General features: G+C 39.3%; 1 protein-coding gene across 1 annotated transcript in view; it reads right to left on the bottom strand.

Annotated features, from left to right (window-relative positions):
- igf1rb (insulin-like growth factor 1b receptor) overlaps positions 1 to 18,894 on the bottom strand; it is a 92,803-nt gene that overhangs the window by 14,140 nt on the left and 59,769 nt on the right. Inside the window, exons 5-19 of the mRNA XM_036587277.1 lie at positions 18,332 to 18,476; positions 17,302 to 17,510; positions 16,197 to 16,323; positions 15,774 to 16,015; positions 15,517 to 15,684; positions 14,559 to 14,766; positions 8,388 to 8,668; positions 8,146 to 8,279; positions 6,843 to 7,008; positions 5,586 to 5,679; positions 5,133 to 5,203; positions 3,001 to 3,230; positions 2,709 to 2,816; positions 2,067 to 2,226; positions 1,596 to 1,725 (exon numbers count right to left, since the gene is read on the bottom strand). Coding sequence (XP_036443170.1) covers positions 1,596 to 1,725; positions 2,067 to 2,226; positions 2,709 to 2,816; positions 3,001 to 3,230; positions 5,133 to 5,203; positions 5,586 to 5,679; positions 6,843 to 7,008; positions 8,146 to 8,279; positions 8,388 to 8,668; positions 14,559 to 14,766; positions 15,517 to 15,684; positions 15,774 to 16,015; positions 16,197 to 16,323; positions 17,302 to 17,510; positions 18,332 to 18,476 — 2,473 coding nt within the window. The remainder of the gene's footprint in view (positions 1 to 1,595; positions 1,726 to 2,066; positions 2,227 to 2,708; positions 2,817 to 3,000; positions 3,231 to 5,132; positions 5,204 to 5,585; positions 5,680 to 6,842; positions 7,009 to 8,145; positions 8,280 to 8,387; positions 8,669 to 14,558; positions 14,767 to 15,516; positions 15,685 to 15,773; positions 16,016 to 16,196; positions 16,324 to 17,301; positions 17,511 to 18,331; positions 18,477 to 18,894) is intronic.

Here is an 18,894-nt window from a genome sequence, read left to right as displayed (position 1 = left end):
AACTGATGTGAGATACAGAATGTGCAGCTGTGTACAGTCGCCTGGTCTACTCCCTGAGGTTTCCTTTGAAAAACTGTCTAATGGGAGGAGCGGGAGGCCAATGTTTCTACCTCATGTCCACTGTGATGAGGCTTGCCTGCCAAATCTGCTTGAAACATATAGGGAAAAATATCCCTCCATTTCCTACCACATATATGTTATAACAGAAAACATGTGTCTGTGCTGGATGGATATGCCTCTCATCTAACGGCACCCTACTAAACAGTGCAGTCAGGGTTTAAGAGAATGATATCATTCAAAAACAGCACAGCCAATGATAACAAATAACAGCGTAATGCAAATCGGTCTAATTGGCTTGCACTGTCAGCACAGTTGGCATTTTTGGAGAACTTGTCCCATAACAGTAGCTTGATTCACAGCAAACACTAAACCTGAAAATTAACACTGTTCTAAACACACAAGTGCATGTACTAGGGGTGAATGATCCGAGTCATCCAGAGTCAGAATCGGCCATTATTTAGATCATTTCAGCTGATCTGTGATGCAATTTCATGACTTGCATAATGTAAACCAGTTAAGCACATGGTTACTGGATCCATATTTTTTTTTTGCCATTGCTTTGGCTGGGAATTGATGATGACAATTTAATTGTGTGTTATTGAAATGTCTGAATTTTTAAAAAAATAGTATTTAACTACCTCAACAAAACACAAAGCACTAGTATTCCACAGCAGTCCTCAATTACTCCTATAGTCATCTCCAAACCTACTAGCACAATCAGTGTAGTCTTTAGGCTTAGAATATTCCATAAAGTTCATGAGTTTTTCATTTTTCTGTCATATAATCATGACCTTTTTATTAAATAGCAGTATTTAATGTAGGACACAGCACAATGTGTTTACTATAGTTAAGAGCTGTTTACTTTATATACATGTGATTTCTAACTGCAAGCATACAATATGTTCAGTCAAAACTTGACCCCTAGTAAAAAAGCGCTAGGAGTCGTATTTGTTAAGGCTATATGAACCATGTGTTAGTAGGGCATTAACTATAAAATCTGTGCTCCTCTGAATGCTTTGTCTAAAGTGCATGCATATCTGTGCATTTGTTATGACTGCATTTTGTATTGTGTTCATTTAGCCTGCAAATTACAAGCTTCGGGTAAAAAAGTAAACAATGTTTCTGCCTGTTTATTTATTTATTTAATTTTTTAAGAAAAATAAATCATTATCTAAATCTGCCACAGAAATGTATGATTAACGCACTCGTAACATGGCCCAGGACAGCTGATGAAAACACCACTTACCAAAATCTGATAGATTTACACTGAACTAAGGCGCACTGACCCCGTTAACCCCTTAAATGATCCAATCTCTATTCCACACCTCTATAAATGAAAAATAACGACATAAATACTAAATAAAACTAAACAATAAGACTTACAATGTTATTAGCCTGAGATTTTAAGGGGTCAAATAAACAAAGTACAGTAAGAAGTCTTAAACCTACAGTATCCTTAAACAAATGTGTACAAGTGTTGTAGAGACAGAACCTCACAACCTAGAATAACAGACTAAAAGTGAACCTGTGCTTACCACACGTCAGACATGGTGGTGAAGACTCCGTCTTTGAGGGATTCTGGAGACATCCAGCGCACAGGCAGAAGTCCCTTCCCACCCTTTCTGTAGTAATCGGTCTCGTAAATGTCCCGCGTCATGCCAAAATCTACAGAGCCGGGACAAATGAGGTGAGATTTCTATAGAGTAAAAGCTGTCCCAGAGCCAAACAAAACCTGGAGCTTATACGCTTACGCTTGCGCGAAACTTTCACTGGTTCGTTACTGATTGATAGAAAAAAGGATTCTGAGCAAAGCTCTGCCAGACAGCGAAATTCATTTGAAGGAACTGAATACACATAAAGGATTAAACACATCAAAAACAGATGTTGTAGCCTAGCTACAGAATAAATACACAAATGCTAATTTGAGAAAACCTTTCTTTGTTCCTTGCTGGATGTGCTTCAGCCTGAACCAGAATAAAGAATTTTTAAACTTTTTTGTTTTATACCTCCGATTTTGACTGTGAAGTCTTCAGCCACCATGCAGTTCCTGGCTGCTAAGTCTCGGTGGACAAACTTGTTAGCGTTGAGGTATGCCATGCCATCTGCTATCTCTCCAGCCATCTGAATCATCTTCTTCAGCGGTGGCAAAGGCAGGCTGGATGTGCTCTATGGATGAGTGGAAAGGCAAGGTAAGAGAAGGAAATTATTCTGCCACTGCTAATAGATCTTCAGCAAGAAAAACAGAAAAATATCATTTTGAGTAGCCAAACAGTGAATGACAACTTTTTGTAAAACAGCACAACAGTCTTCATTCACTTCTGAAATCCTGTTTTGTTACCATCCTAATGAGCATTTTTTTAATGTCAGGAGGAAGATCCTCTGAGTATGAAACTGTACTAATGTGATAGTGCAGTGACACCAGAACTACTCTATATATCTAACAACCCCTGATAAAACTGCAAGTTATTTGATTAAAATGCAGTGACGACATCTCAATAACAGGAACTGTGTGTGTTGAGTATCAATGTACATCTTACTACTGAACACTGGCACATCTGTTAACCTGTATATAAAATTTTATTAAAAAAAAAAAGTCTGAGGGCAGTTAAATTAGCAGTGTGTAAAAATGGACTCCATTGTTTGCTTACCTCTTTGGATCGTAGCGTTCGTAGATAACTCTTCAGATCTCCCCGTGTCATGAGCTCCATGATCACTAGAGTAGGCTGTCCCTGTGAGACCACACCCAGCAGACGCACCTGCACCAATCACCACATGTTAGAATTTTTACATTTTACTGAATTAATCAGCTAATAAAACAAAGGCTTAATATCATGACAATCCACAAATCCTTTTTCAGGTTTAAATCCAAGACTGGTGCACAGAACCTATTACACAACCAAGTGATGGTCTACCATGATCATGATCCAATATCATCCATACCACATGGTGACAGTTAAACTCCTTCATGACAGATGCTTCATTAAGAAACTCGATGCGCTCGTGCATGCTAGCCGACTCGTTGACCGTTTTGATAGCCACCCTGGTTTCAGGCTCGTCCTTGACGACACCCTTAGCGATGCCCTCGTACACCATACCGAAGGAGCCCTGGCCCAGTTCTCGGCACATGGTGATTTTCTCTCGTGCCACTTCCCACTCATCAGGTACATACACTGGTGGAGGGAAGCAGGACACAAGTTTATGGACTGATGCATCTATACGTATACCTACATGCTCTTCATCCATATAGAACAATATAGCTTTGCTGGTGTAAAACGGGTGTCCAATGTTATCCATAAAGAGCCAAGCTGCAGGAGCACACAGGATCAATTATTTGAAGATGGAGAGCAACTGATTAAACAAGTGGAATCAGGTTCGCTGCTGCTTGATTGGAATAAAAACTTGCAGCTACACAGGCCCTTTGTGGATAAGACTGGACATCCCTGGTTTAAGACATCCTCAGAATCTTCAAAACAGCAGCTTTATAGATGAACAGCGGTAAAAAAAAAATCTGAATCAATAAATGAATGCAGACATTTTCTCATTAGCCAGCTTCAGTATTCAACAGTCAAACCAACACAAGCTGCTTGAGTGAGACTTATTCGTGGCTGTGACTAGGCCACACTTTTCATCTTTAGCCCAGCCGTAACCTACAGTTACCATTCAGTGTTTTCGCTCTATGATGAGCAGGCAGTAACTGTACAGAGCTGCAATTGGAGTAGTTCACTCAAAATCACATTTGGGCCCTGTTAGATGTGGATGTTTCTAGATGGACCAAACAGTTTATATATCAATATAAATATATATTCAACATTTTTTGTTTTTTTTCTCCAGCTGGTTGGCAAATTATAATCAGATTTCTCTCTTTATATACACTAATTGACTTGTCGACATAAATTTCCTCAAAACATATATTTCTAAAAAGTAAGACATTAAAAAAAACAAGAATCTACTTTTCTTCGCAAATCTCAGTGTATTTCTGTTGTGATCTGGTTCATTTTCTTCTTTGTGGTTTGTAGTTTTGGGGGGCTGGAGGTGGGACAAACCACTCGTTTCCCATTGGTTTCCAAAGTAAATTGTGTCAGAACACTGCTGCAGACGGCTCTGTTTTGGTTACAGTAGCTGGTTAGTGCACTTAGTGTAATTTGCAGTAAGAGGTGTGTTGCTGGTTGCAGAAATACTCCACTGAGATGTACAAATCACTGTTTATTTCCACTCATTTCCTCTGAGAGACAGAGATTTGTGCAAATTATGGCTACAAGCAATACAGCAGCCTAAATTTAGTGCTGATGTTGATATTTTTTGTCATATTACCTCAATATCATTGAGAGTCTGCCGTGATCACTTTGAGGCAGAAGATTACTTGAGGAACCATCTGAAACCAGGAGCTGTACACTGCTGTCCCATTGATTCATGTACAATCTTTAGAGGTAGGTTTGTTTTTGAGTAACATTATAAAATCATTTTTGGTCTTCATACAGCAACTTTGTGAGTAGCACAGGCAAAAACACATGTCTGGGAAGTACTCCCGCCATAGCTGATGAATACATTTGTGTTACTGAAGTATGCAAAGGCATAAACTATATGCTCCATTAACCTCCTGGAATGTTTTTTCAAAAGCACTGACAAGTCATAAAAGTTAATTTCTATCGGTATGTGTGTAATATGTATTTTGGTGATATATGGTAGTGGGGGAGCGGTTTTATTTGCACTTGTCTTAAAATGATTTAAGAAATATACCTAGAAATAGACCATTAATAGACCAGTTTTCTTAATATAACAATGCTTGTTTTGTAACAGAATGCATAGCATAGTATGTGCCATAGACTAAAAGTAAGAACATGCCATTGCAACTATTCCAGATGAATCCACACCATTTTCATTGGCCTGTTAATCAGGAAATATTTAAGCAAATATGAAAGGAAGCTAGGACATTATGAGAGCGTTCAATATATACACAAACATGCACAGAAAATCTAGTTTTAGCTCTTCAGTTCTCTTCAAAATAGGATGACATAGGATGAGGTGTTCTGTTCCAAAGACCTAAAGCCCACAGCCCATGGGATGGTACTTACTTTCAGCAGCGCTGAAATACTCTGGGTTGACTGAGGCATACAGAACTCCGTTTCCCAGTCTGTCACTTTTCCTGCAATTTTAGAAGACCACTCTATTTACTAAATGCAACACTAAAAACATTTAACACAGAACAAATACAAAGTGTTTTCGAACAATTACTCTGTTTTTCCTCTGACTTGCTGGCCTAATGAAACCTCACCTCAGTCTACCCACAAAAGAAGGAAAAAGCAGCTGCAATGTTTCAGACAAACCCCTGAAGCTCACACTTAAAGTGTGAAAAAAGCCCTTCATTAGTGTTGCGCTATTAAACATGTTGAGTGGAAAGAAAAGTACAGCCTGGCTTCTTCACGCTGAGGCTAAAAATAGGGTGTTATTTTTCTTTCTTTTTTTAGCGTGTTGCTGATGCTAATTACTAGACTGTAGGGGGTTAGAAAGAGCTAGAAAATGCATACCTTTTCTTATTGACCAGAGCCAGGGTCGCAGCAAGGAAGGCCAGAAAGATCACAGCGATGGGGATGATTATTAAATACAGCAAGTTTTCGTACCCTGTGTTTCCAGACAGAGAGGAAAGGCATCATCATTATTTTTAACTCTTCTCTTTTGATACCACTGCTGGGAAAGGTGCTGCTACACAACACTACAACCAGGGATTAGGAATGGTTAACACAGAACCAAAACCAATGTTTTTCACAGAACATAATTAAAAACAGAAACAAAATCATTTACTATTTCCAGAGTGAATCTTTCTTATTTTGTTCATGTTTTAGCTGCATCAGTGATTGATCTACTGTTACTGTCATCATCAGCCTTAAGAAATGGATTCTTTAAGGATTCTTTAAATTCAGCAAATAAACAGCAAAGCACAGCTTCACTGCGAAGATAATTAGTTCTGAACAGCTCTCAGCTGCTCATTAGAGCAAGATGAAGGTGGAAACAGATCAGATGTGTTGCTTTTCCACCATTTACTGGCTCTAACGTCATGTTAGACTCTGCTGCCATGTTAACTCTGTATGGTTGTGCCATGTTAACTCTTTGTGAAAAAAGAAAAAAAAAAAACCCCACATGAATTCCGATCTGAGCGTTTTCATTAAGGTCGCATGGCCACGATTTGGATACTTATCTGATGTAGGACACTAAACTGGCTTAGATCAGATCTGCGTGTCCACATAGCTCTGAAAATGTCAGATCTGTGTTACATTAAGGCAAAAATCTGATTTGTGCCACTTCAGCCTTGTAATGTGAACATAGCCTCGGTACATCTTGTATATACACTCTTTGTTACTTTTTATCAGGTCCATTTCTGGTACACTGTTCTTTTATTTTGTTGTAACAGGTTACTAACTGGAGAGATCAGCAAGAACACCAAAGCAGGAACAACAAAAACTACTGTTCCTGTATATAATAAACTCAAATGAAGAGAATGTTTTGATTCTGTGAGAAAGATCCAGAACAAAATAATAAATGTGGTTAATTGGTTAACCACTTTTTAAAATTGACAAACTTTAAAACATTTAACATAAAAAAATCCTGCTTTCAGTTATGCTCTGTTAAGATCAATTATTGTTCTCTGTACTGTTTTAAATCCCTCATTACAATTTACCAAAAGTTAATTATGGGTAATTACACCACAAAATGTGCATGCTATTTACAAAAGCATTTATAAGCCAGGCTGGCAGTCATTTTCAGTAACAGCAGTGGAAGGTACTCACGTTCAAGCTGTGGCACATAGAAAGCTATGGGTTCCGTCCATGAGCCGTTCCCTGCCAGCGAAGTGGCCCGCACACGGGCCGAGTAGTTCCCTGGCCCCAAGTTTGTGAGCCGCACACCTCGGTGCTCCTTATAGTGCTGACGTGACACACACTCATGCTTCTCCAGCTGAAACACAACAAGGTCAATTATAAGACTAATCAATTAATCAGTACATTATGATTTAAATCAATCAATTAACTGGGAAAAAATGCATTTACATTCATTTGTCAGTAATTAACATTAAAAGTATGACATCACATAAGGTTTTATTTTAAAAAAAAAGGAAAAATACATTTGCATTGCTCTTAAAACCTCTTTTTTTTAACTCTACAAAAATGGCAAAACAGCAAAGAAACTAATTATTGCCCTCTGAAACGAAAGCCAAGTTAAATGAATTAATTTCTGTGCAATCAAACCTGATATTACTGACCACACAGAAACAGCCTGGTCATCAGCCATTTTAGACATGGCAGCTAATCGATAACATGATTCACTACTAACTACTTTTTATTATCAACATACTTTAATTGATGTGTTGCTATAGCTTTACTGCTTTCACTAGTATAGTTCTTCATGAGTGCACAAATGTACCATTACTACTTGTGCATCAGTGTGAATTAACAGTCAGTGATGATTTTTTTCGAACTTCTGATTCTTAAAATCAGAAAAGTCTTAAGAAAAACAGCACTTAACAGAAATTTAGTTACACTCACCCTATTACCCGTCGACATAACAGAAAACATGCTGTTACAAGATAAACTTGTGTAATTACATGAGAAAAGTGAAGCTGATACACGTGTATGTAGATATGCTTTACTACTGTAATCCATCAACAACAATTAATACACAACCAGTAGTTACATTGTTGCATGTGTAGTTAATGTATAACTACACAGTTATTAATGACAATACAAAGTGGGACCAAATTTTGTAACATTAACATTAAGAACATTATTGTCTTCTCTGGTGAAAAGTTCTAGAGATTTGACTTTTTTTTTTATAGCAGTGATGGCATAGATACATAATTAAAAAGAGCCAAATCTCTGACAAGAGGTAAATATTGCATGCTGACTGGAATCAAAATATAGAAGTGTTTGAAACATTTGATCTTTAAAACTATCACTGTATTACTATTCCTCAGCTACCAACATCCCAATAAGTACACTCATCAGTGTCTGTGACAAATGCCGATCACAAACCAAAAACTAGTGCAGCTACAGGTGTAATGGCTGCTACAATGACAGAAATGCAAGAAAGGACCACCTCGGCGCCCAGGCGGAACTGGATCTCGTAGAGCAGGATGAGGCCGTTGGGCCTGACTGGCTCTGGCCACTTCAGAATGACCGTGTCCTCCTGACCTTCCCACGTCACTGGGCCAGGAATGTCATCTGCTTTGTCTAGAAGACAGAATGCAAAAAAAAAAAACGTGCTCACACAGACTTTCTAAACAATTTACACACACTGCAACTGAAATGTTCTTTTGCTGGTCCTGTTGCTCCTCTCACCAGCCGGTTTGGTCCTGGAGAAGACGAAGGAGGGGGCGCTGCACTGCTGGACCTCCTCGTTGCAGGCATGCAGGTCGATGCGGTAGACTGTGAAGGGCTGCAAGTCACTTATATCAGCGTTCCTCTCCTTCACCTTCCTCTCAAAGAAGGAGAATTCCCACCTGGGATGCTCCGGGTGGGAGAAGTTGCCCTCTGATAAGCTACCATTAGGCCCCAGCAGGGTGTGGATGAACGTGGCATTGGCCACACCAAACAGGTCCCTCCTCCGTCGGTCATGAGGCCTGAAGAGGGAAGGAGCGGGATGAGAATTTAGATTAGAAGCTGAGGAGCTTCAGGTGCAATCAAGAATGCCTTTTCTTCAAGAATGAGTATGTTTATTCAAATACACAGATATTTGAATTCATCTTCAGCCCTGTTCAAGCTGTTTTAGTTTTAGGAGGGAGTTCTATAATGAAATGTGAGGTCTGAGTGGCCGATTCATGTGAGAGAAAAGACATATGTTATAAAATGTCCATACAGGACCATACAGAACTGTCGGACTGTAGAAAACTATGGACATTTATGATTAAAACTGAATTAAAATTCACACATGTTTTTGGTAATCACTTAAACTTCAGTACCTTCCCAGGTAAAACTAATCCTCCTCATGCAGAGCTTTATTATTCATTTACTTTTCCTTTTGTGTGACAAATTAAATTTAATATATGAATACATGAACAGATGCAGTTTTTGACAGATTTGACATAGAACCACAATGAACTGTCGATTGTGTAAAGGGTGTTAAATCACATACTTCTAAAAAAAAATATATATATATACACATCAGAACGTTAAGAGTATGATTAGATCAACGTTTATGCTAATCTACATGTTAAACTTCCAAGTTAAGGTAACTAAATCTAGCATAACTTGAAGCTGGATTGGTTTCACTAAGCCAAGACAAATTTATTTATATATCACGTCATTCACAAGGGCAAATTTAGTGTTTTACATAAATAAATGCAAAATAAAAATTGTACTTAAAATAAAAACTTAAAAAGAACAAGCACCCTAAGTGAACATCAGCACTTGTAAGATATTAATCAACCCGTGGTATAACAGTCTAGTACAGAGGTCTTTAAATCTAGACTAGAGCACAAAAGCCTAGACTGGAAACTGGTGTAGCATTTGACATCTAACAGAGTTTTTCAAACAGTACAACTTAAAGTAACGCAAACCTCTACGGAAGAGATATTTTTCTAAGGTCTGGATAACTTACTAATGTAAATTAATGGCAACAGTGGTTGCCTTTTTAATGCTTAACTAATTAAATATTTTAGGCAACTAATAAAATAAGACAAATATAAAATATAGAAATATATTTTCAAAAACTCTACGGTTTTAACCTCCAAGAGTTGGAGTGAAGTGTGCACTGTGTATCTATGAAAATATCAGATCAGACTTGGTAACGCCAGATACTCACTATTACACTCAACCAAGAACTTGGATTGATATCGGGGGAAATCAGGGTTTGTTAGGACATCCTCAATTCGAACAGCAAAAATGCTTACAATGTCCATTGTAAAACTGTAAATTTTGCACACTTGGAGCAGCCTCATAAAAGACAGGGGGGGTAAGGGAGGAATCTGTGCCTGAGTGAGTGTGGAGGGGCTGGGGGCGAGGAGCGACAGCCGCCTGCCTGTTCTAAGCCTCCCCATGGGAGCGAGTCACACAATTGGTTGCCAAAGCAAGCACGGACTGTCCTCAGATGATCTGGCAAGGACGCTACAATCCCCCTCCCTTACTCCCCCCACCCCCTCAAGCCCGCCTTCCATACACACAAACACATCCCACCACAGCTGGTCCCCATTCCTCCAGACTCTATCACACTGGAACACTGTGGGGCTAAACCGGCCATAACCAGCATGCCTGACACAGACGAAGGCAGCATCGATTAATCGATTAAGCTACACTCATCATTAATCGACTAACTGAATCATTACACCTTCTGAAGTTTTGTCTCATTTGCCCAATTTCAGCACCACTATCTTTCAAAGTTTTGACTGTACTACTTCTCATTTCTTCTTTTGTAGTGGCTATATGGTGGTATTGTCCCCTGCACTCCTTACAGCAGAGGTCTCTCAGACTTGAATTATCTGGGGGCCAATAGAGAAGCGGTCTTCTCCAAGGGTCAACCATTGAAAAAAATGCAGAGAAACAATCAATTGCCTCAATTGTCTGTTTTTTTATTTGTGGAAGCCTCAGCCCAAGTATGAATTTTAATGACATGATATACAGGGCCTGAATTTCAATGCAGGATTGAGGGTATTGCGCATAATTTCATCGATTCCCACAAATCTAACACTTACAATGCGGGGAAATTCCCACAGACATTTACAACGATGTTTAATAATGTTCAGCCAACATTTGCACCAGTGTGGAATGCGGGACGACTGGCCGAACGGACCATATTCCGCACTGGACAACACACTCTCTCCCTCTATCTACATCATCTGAGGTGGAACCCGTTTCAGACTAAGTGGCTCATAATATATCCGTGACTCAAACTTAACAACAGTGAAATGAGCTGCTCGATTTGTAAAATGTACGGTGCTGCGCCTTTTACCAGCTGATGTCACAAAACGTCAACTTTAAGGTGCCACTCAGATAGCATTGCTCATATGGCAGCCTTGAAAAGAAAGCATGCAGGAGATTCGGCTAAGAACGTGATGGCTAATGCTATTGAAGTTGCACAGTAGGCAGTGGGAGGAGGAAACGAAGACGTTTCTCAAAAATGCCTACTTTATTGCAGAAAACAAATTGGCTAATTTGAAATTTGGTCATGTGGTTAAATTTGTGAAAGAGATGGAGTGTCCTTTTAAAAAGCTTTCAAAATGAACGGGACAAGGTAAGATCTATAGTTAAGCTCACAAGTAGTATCCCCCCCAAAGTGTATAAATCCCCCCTATGTGAAACAATGTTTCGCCTATGTGCAACATTTCATTGCAAAATGAATTTCAGGTCCTTATACATACACACACTCACTTGAGAGCAGTGCAGTCAGATAATTAGCAATTGTTCTGTCATAACAAACCCCAACTACTACTACTAATAAAAATTATACTTATTTGTCTTATTATTAGTACCAGCAGTAGTTGAATAAATACATAGTGTTCGATTAAATCCAGTAAACTTGCATTTAACAGCAGAGTTATATGGGACTCTTACTGTGATAGAACTGGCATTCTTGCTGAACGCGTGTGAAGTTGTGAGTGAAGTGTTAGCAAAACAAATGTAATTCTGTGTTCTCAGTGGATTCAGTAGATAATTACATTAATTTTGACATGAAGTATCAACCGCTATGTCATGAATGAATCCACAAAGGCAGGTTTAACTAACTAGGCCTAAATCAGAATGACAGCTAAGTTAGTTATAGCTAAATGTGCAGAATTCTTGCTGCATCAGGATTTCTGAATGGTCCCTCTAGCATGCATTTTGTTCTTAACATATGCACCAGTCTAAGCTGATCTTATGTTGGGTCACCAGCCACAGTGTCTGAGTAAAGCAAATTTATGCGTCATTTAGGCGTTTATATCAAAGATTTACCTCTACTGTAAAGATTTACCTCTCCCCATAATAGACATCCGTGTGCTTCTGCTAATGAGAGATGAGCCACTTTCAATCCTTTTCTCTCTTAATTAGTTTGAGTCACTTTGCTCTCTCTCTCTCTCTCTCTCTCAGGCCTAAACATACGCTCTCAATTTTTTCCCTTCTTCCTCCTCCCATCTCCCATCTCTCACCCCCCTCGCATTTCCACAAAACATCTTCCTATCTTTCTCTCTCTGTCTCAGACCCTCTCTCTTTTTCTCTCTCTTTTTCTCTCTCCCCAGCTGGCCCCCTGCCTGCGGAGCGGCAGTCATTGATCCGGCCCGCTCTCCGGCTGGAGGGGATATTCCCTTTATTTCATCGGTATTCCAGATGGCATTACTGCGCATTTCCTGGCAGCCGGTCCAGCCCGAGCTGTTTAGCAAGGAAACTGCAGCTGAATGAATATGATTTCCTCTGCGCTCTCTCTCTTCTTGCTCTCTCTCTCTCTCAGAGAAATTCTGAACTTCGAGGAAACTCTGTGTACTCAATATTTCAGTGTTCAATTAGAGAAAAAAAAGAATAAAAGAAAAAAAAAAAAACAACACACATTGTCCTAGCTGCTAGCACAGCTACAGACATATTTTTCACTTGCCTGTCATGAGTCTGGCACCAGTGCTTCTCTCTGACAGCCAGACAATGACAAAAATGCTGAGAAAAAGGCAAAAAGGCGAGACAGGCACAAGACGATCCGCCGCAGAACAATGCAGGGTGGAGACTGGGTGCCATTTCTGTGTCCTGAAGTCATTTTGTTCCTGCTCTGCTTTAAAAGTAGGCCAGAGAGGCAGCTGGATCACACTTATTCACTTCAACAAGAAGCCTCTAAAGTAACATTAGGTTTAACGTCAAGAGAATGAAAGAAAATGGACATCTATAGACACACAAACATGTTTACACCTAGACAGAACGTGAGGCTGTGTCCATAAAGCTGCATGCAAAATTTTGAATATCCTCGGTCAAATTACATACATTTTGTTGATCTTTTTAAGTGAAAATAAGCAAACAGCATTTTAATTGTGGGTTTTTTTGCAATTTTAATGTGAAATGTCTAGTTTGTCTAGCACACTGGGAAAAAAAAAAAAAAATATATAAAATGTGCCATTACTTTTGCATAGGTCACATTTTATTTGAAAATGTTTTCCCAACATGTTAAGTTCAGCAAATAAACAGTAACTGTGCATTAAAATGTGCAGAAGTGTGTCCTCTGTAGATGTGTTAACTTATCACTCCAAAATATAGCAACTCAATTTATTATTATTTTTTTTACACCATTTTAAAATACAAGTAGCCCTTTACAATGTGTGAACACAAAAATTTGATCATTAATTATCTTCTCTCTAATATTATACATTCTCATAAGAACCATGAGATGTCTGAACTCTATACTCCACCAGAGGGCCTGTGTCTTACGGTGGAAACCAGATTGTTTTTGTAATGTGTAAAGCAAGTCCATGTGCCTTTAAAATAATGCCAGACAAAATTTGCCTGAAATGCCTAACACAAATAAAAATAAACATTAAAATTACTATTTCAGATAAATGAAACCTATTACGGAAGTGGTCACCAACCCTCCTCCTGGAGATCTACTTTCCAGGTTAGTTTAGTTCCAAACTGCATCTAACATGCAGTCTCCTCCACCATACCTACTCTAGTGCACCTGATCTAGCCAATGAAGGCCTTCAGAAAAATTTAATTAGATGGTGCAGGTGCGGCAGATTGTGGTTTGAACTGTAGTCCACAGGAAGGTAGATCTTCATGACCAGGGTTGATGACCACTGCACTACAGCCACCTAAATGTAAGAATTTTCTTAACCTAATTTTACACTCAAAAAATATTTCCTTTTGCTTTCTATTTTTTAACTTTCATTGAAAATGTAGGAAAACAAAAGCAAACAGCAAAAAGTGTTTCAAAATAATGAATCTGTGTTTGTTTAAGCAGCAACAAGACTGTAACCCTGTGTTCTGTAAAGGCTAATTCAATGAAGAGCATCTGTCTATGTCCGTGTGCTGCATCCACCAGCCTATACAAAGCAGGCAGGTAATGAGACACAGATGTGCTTTCTTAGTGCAGCACAGAACACTCAATGTGTTACACTTTTCAGATCAGACAGAACACTCAAGGCTCTGAATCCTCTATTCATTTAACATGCCTCTCTGCTCTACTTCACCCCCGAGATGCCACAGGTCAGGCTTCAGGATCGAAGGAGGCAATTACTAAATGTGCACTAGGGAAAAATGTTCACAAACGTGTGCTCACACAAGAAACAAATAGCCATTAAAAAGCTTGAGTTAAACCAAAGATAAAGCCTGTTTTCACACTGCAGTTCTTACTACATTTAGTCTACATGAAGCCTCTCAACACTGTTTCAAAGCCAAGGAAAATCAGCCAAATGACGCATCTAAGCACGGCATCCCAAGGTTGCGTTGTGTGGGTGGGAACAAAAGGGGAAGGCAGTCGTGATAGCTTTAGCTCCACTGGCCTTGAGTCTGAGGCCAAATCCAAGGCGACTAAAGCCATGACGTTAAATGGAACTGTCACGTCTTTACCTGGGCTTGAAGATGGAATTGTGGAGGAAGTTCTCGAATGCTTTGCGGTAGTAAGTGTCATCATCTATCCGTTTCAGCTCCTTTTCCGTCTTGGGGCATGGACAGCAAGGGGTTTTGTCTCGTCCCACTGAGTCTGGATTGGTGGGCATCGTGTCCTCTGTGATGTCCATTACCCCTGTGGCTGGCATCCTGATGGGAATTTTTAGTTCTGTGAGGGAACAGCGAAGAAAAAAAAAAGTTCCATGTGAAACTAAGTACAAGACTCATTTTACAATCTAATTACATTTTAATAGAAGGATTAACAACAAGAACAATATAAGATCAAAATTACACTGAGAAAACAAAGTTCTTTACAGTAACTGACTTGCAGCAAAGATGATGAACTACACAAGCTAAACTACAAAGCTCAGTGACAAAACGATTATATGATAATGATAATGAAATCAAACTTTTTTCCATACTGATAAAATGCATTTGAGAAAATGTTTTGCTGTCATGTTCCTCAATCCAGTATTAGCATCGAAGGCCTAATCTATGACCAGCAGCCATTCCAGTACACTAGGTGGCAACGAGCGTCTTCTACTCGATAGATGGAGAGCAAACTATCATCTAGTCATTCAGCATGACAGTTGCTGTTGTCAGTCCTGGAATTATGAAGAGTTGAAAAGGTAGTGAGTTTAAAAAAAACATCTCTAAAGAAAAGGAGGCTGTAGACAAATAGGCTATGAGTCTTCTGCAGTGTGAAACTAGTTCAAGTTTTTGTTTTCTTCTGTCACAAAATATTCTTCAGGCTTATAAATTAACATAACAAAATTACTGATAATTATCAGCATCAAATAATATGTAAAAATATATTGTGATAATATTTTTGGCCATATTGCCCAGGCTTACAATACTTTAAATTACACTAAACAAGACAGAACAACTCCAAGTCAGAAAGTATCTTCTCAGCACAAACCTTTGGAACAGTAGTTGTGTTGGTAGAGTTCACGGTCTTCCCCCTGCTGTTGCCAACGAAGTAGATAGTAGGTGTGATTCCCATTAGGAGACACAGGAGGAGACCATCGGACTACCAGACTTGTGGACCAGTTAGAGTAGGCGCGGACCTCGACAGGCATTGTGGGTGCTAATGGAAAAGGGGGAAATGGTTTTAAAACTAAAGATTTTTAGAGAGAACTATTTCTCTCTGGTTTGAGCTTGAGCTTCATTCCTTACCTGAAGGCTTCGTCTGAATGTACACCAACTCACTCTTAGCCCCGAGAATGTGTCTGTCTTTGTCCTCCACCACCAATGTGACAGCCTTCACAAAGATGGCATACTGTGTCCAGGGCTTGAGGCCAGACAGGTGGATTTCAGGGTTTTTGTTTTCGTCCTGGGGCAAGTCCACATCTACCGTCATCCAACTATTGGATCCACAGCCATCCTGACCATCAAACTCGGTGATGTTCTGAAAAGGCCTGTCACACAATGTAAGAGTCAGTACTTCAGGTAGATGTAAAGCCAATGTGCATTTCAGTACTGTTTCATGTTGATACTAGAGCTATTCCCAGGTTACTAAATGTAAAGTTATTTTCTCTAAGCTGTTTAATGCTGAACATTATGTCTGGTGTCTAAGGAAAGCAGAACCAGAAGACTTACGCTTCTTTGTAGTACACTACAAAACTGACAAGGTCCCTGTAGTCTGGCGGTCGATAACGCTCCCACATCAATGTTATCATGTTACTCCGAGTGCTATTGTTGATGAACTTCAGGATTTTGCTTTCACCTGGGGGGGGATAAAAATGACATTTCTTAACAAATGTAACTAATTCTATATCAGCAAAGCCATAAGTAATCAATGGCTATTATTGTATATTCAAATAGTGAATGTTGTTTAAAAAGTAAGTAAATCAGTACATGAGCAGGCAAGTTAAGGGAGTAAGGTGATAAATGAGTATGAATGGTAAGTGAGTAAGGTAGTGAGTGAGTAAAGTAGCAAGTGAGAAAGGTATCAAGTGTGAAATACAGTAAGTGAGTAAGGAATAAAGTGAGTAAAGCTACAGGTGATTAAGTCAGTATGGTAGAAAATGCATAAGGCAGTGAATGAGTAAGGTAGTGAGTGAGTAGGCAGGTTAAGTGAGTAAGTGAGTAGGTGGGTAAAGTAGTAAGTGATTAAGTGAATGAGCAACAAGGCAACAAGTGAGTAAGCCAGTCTGCAGGCAGTAATGTAGTAAGTGAATAAGGGAGTTACTGAGTAAGAGTGAGTAAGGGAGAAAGTGAGTTAAGGAGCAAGCTAATAAAAGAGTACGTAAGTAAGGTCAGTCAGTAAGGTACAGCAAAAATAAGACAGCGAGTGAATGACTAAGGCAGTAAGCAAGTAAGGTTCTAAGTAAGCAAGCAAGTAAGAAAGTAAGATAAGTGAGTAACACAGAAAATGGTGAGGCAGTAAATGAATCTGTAAGAAAGACAGTAAGTTGCTAATTTAGTGAGTAAAGTAGTAAATAAGTATGTATGTGAGTAAGATAAGAGAATAAGGCAGCGAGTGAATAAGTGAGTATGGTAGCGAGTGAGTAAAAACTGAACAAGACAGGATGTAAGTGAGCAAGGCGGTAAGTGAGTAAGCAGGTATGGTCATAAGTGACTAAGTTAATAAGTGAGCATGTATGTGAGTAAGAAGCGAGTATAGCAGTTCATGAGTAAGTGAGTAAGTAAGTGATTAAATAAGTAAGTGATTAAGTAAGCAAGTAAGCAAGCAAGCACTTACAGCTTGCACGGTCTCCATTATTCCGGAAGTCTTCTTCAACGAACTTCTCCTTGATGCCTGTATTCAGCCACATCTTGCGAATCTCAGACATGCACAGCTTGTGGTTGAATCGGAAGAAGAGCTTCCCTGTATAGATGGTCAGATTGTGCTGTGACCAGTCCCACAGAAACTGGAGGTGCTGGTTATCCACCGCAGAGAAGGCATACAGTCTGCAGGAAGGGAGGTGAAAAAGACACTAATGTTATGATGCTTCAGCATTTGCCTACGGCTGGAACGTCGCGTTGCTGAGCTGCCCAGCGGAGGAATACATACTGCAGAATTAAGAGACGCACCACAGTGACGTAGAACAGCAGAAACAAACAGTTTCAGCAAATAGCTACGTTTAAAATGTGAATGCTTAACCTGCACAAACAACATGCTTTAGGAACTGCAGGAGACAGAAAGCCTTTTGCTGAACTTGAATAACACTGAAAACTTTCCACTGTGTAGTGACTCATGTCACCTTGTGAATTTGATTTTTCCATGTAAAATTTAATCTGATATATCCTTTGAAAGTTATACAGAAAAGTCAGCATGTTTAAGACCAGGCTGGGCTTTGACAGCTAAGACTTTAAAGTTTCCCAAATCCAGATTAAGCCTAAAAAAAACACCAATTTCAAAATAATAAATTGGCTGATTGCCAACTGCATCTCTGTGCTACCTGCATGAGTCTAGCAAAAGATGTTTTGGGTTTTAGGTACTTTGGTCACTAACCATAAACAAAATAGGAGGTTGAACAGTGGAATATCACTGGCGTTGTAAGTTAGCCTAGGCTTAAACCACGTCCACAAACGCAGCCTTAAAAGTTCACAATAGAAACTAGACGCTGCTTTGAAGTAGTGAGCTGGTACTGTCAAATTACTCCTGATTAAAAGGTTAAAAGTAATGTGGACAGATAAAGGCTATTATATAGGCAAGGATCATTCATGTGCAGATTGTAGCTAATGTGAATCAACTGCAATCAACACAACTCATTGCTACAAACACTCACTCGTCATAGAGCTCCTCTCCGTTGATATAACGAAGGCTCTTGAGGAAGGACAGCGAGCCCAGAGTGTGAGAATGACGAATCCTCACATATCCAGTCACTGTCTTGATGAGGCCTAGGAAGTTCTCCAGCTCAGATGCTATGTTATCTAAATGTATGAGAGAGAGGTGGATGCAGGTGGGAAAAAGTAACATACTGAGTGTCAAAGTACAACAAGGGGAAACTGATCGTTTGTAAATCATTTACTTTAGGTATGAAAATCTGATTGGCTGTTTGTGTGTGTGTGCAATTCATAAAAAGCATGGCCTCTTGTATATTTGTTTGACCACAAGTTCTTTTTTTTGCCCAGATTTCTTTACAGCCAAAGTGACCAACAACTGATTTCTTTGGCCAATTTTTATTACCTATTTTTTCCCTTTTTTCCTGATGCTCACAAAGTGTGGGCCAAAAAACACTAGTACCAGTTATTTTCATTACCCAAGATTACAACAAAATAAACTACTGGCTCTTTAATTGGCAGCTGGTATTTTAAACTCATCAATTCACAGCCAAAATTGGCCAAAGTC

The sequence above is a fragment of the Colossoma macropomum genome, unplaced genomic scaffold (genome assembly GCF_904425465.1).
Source record: "Colossoma macropomum unplaced genomic scaffold, Colossoma_macropomum, whole genome shotgun sequence".
Classification (NCBI taxonomy): Eukaryota; Metazoa; Chordata; class Actinopteri; order Characiformes; family Serrasalmidae; genus Colossoma; species Colossoma macropomum.
This window is presented reverse-complemented; position numbering and strand designations above follow the sequence as displayed.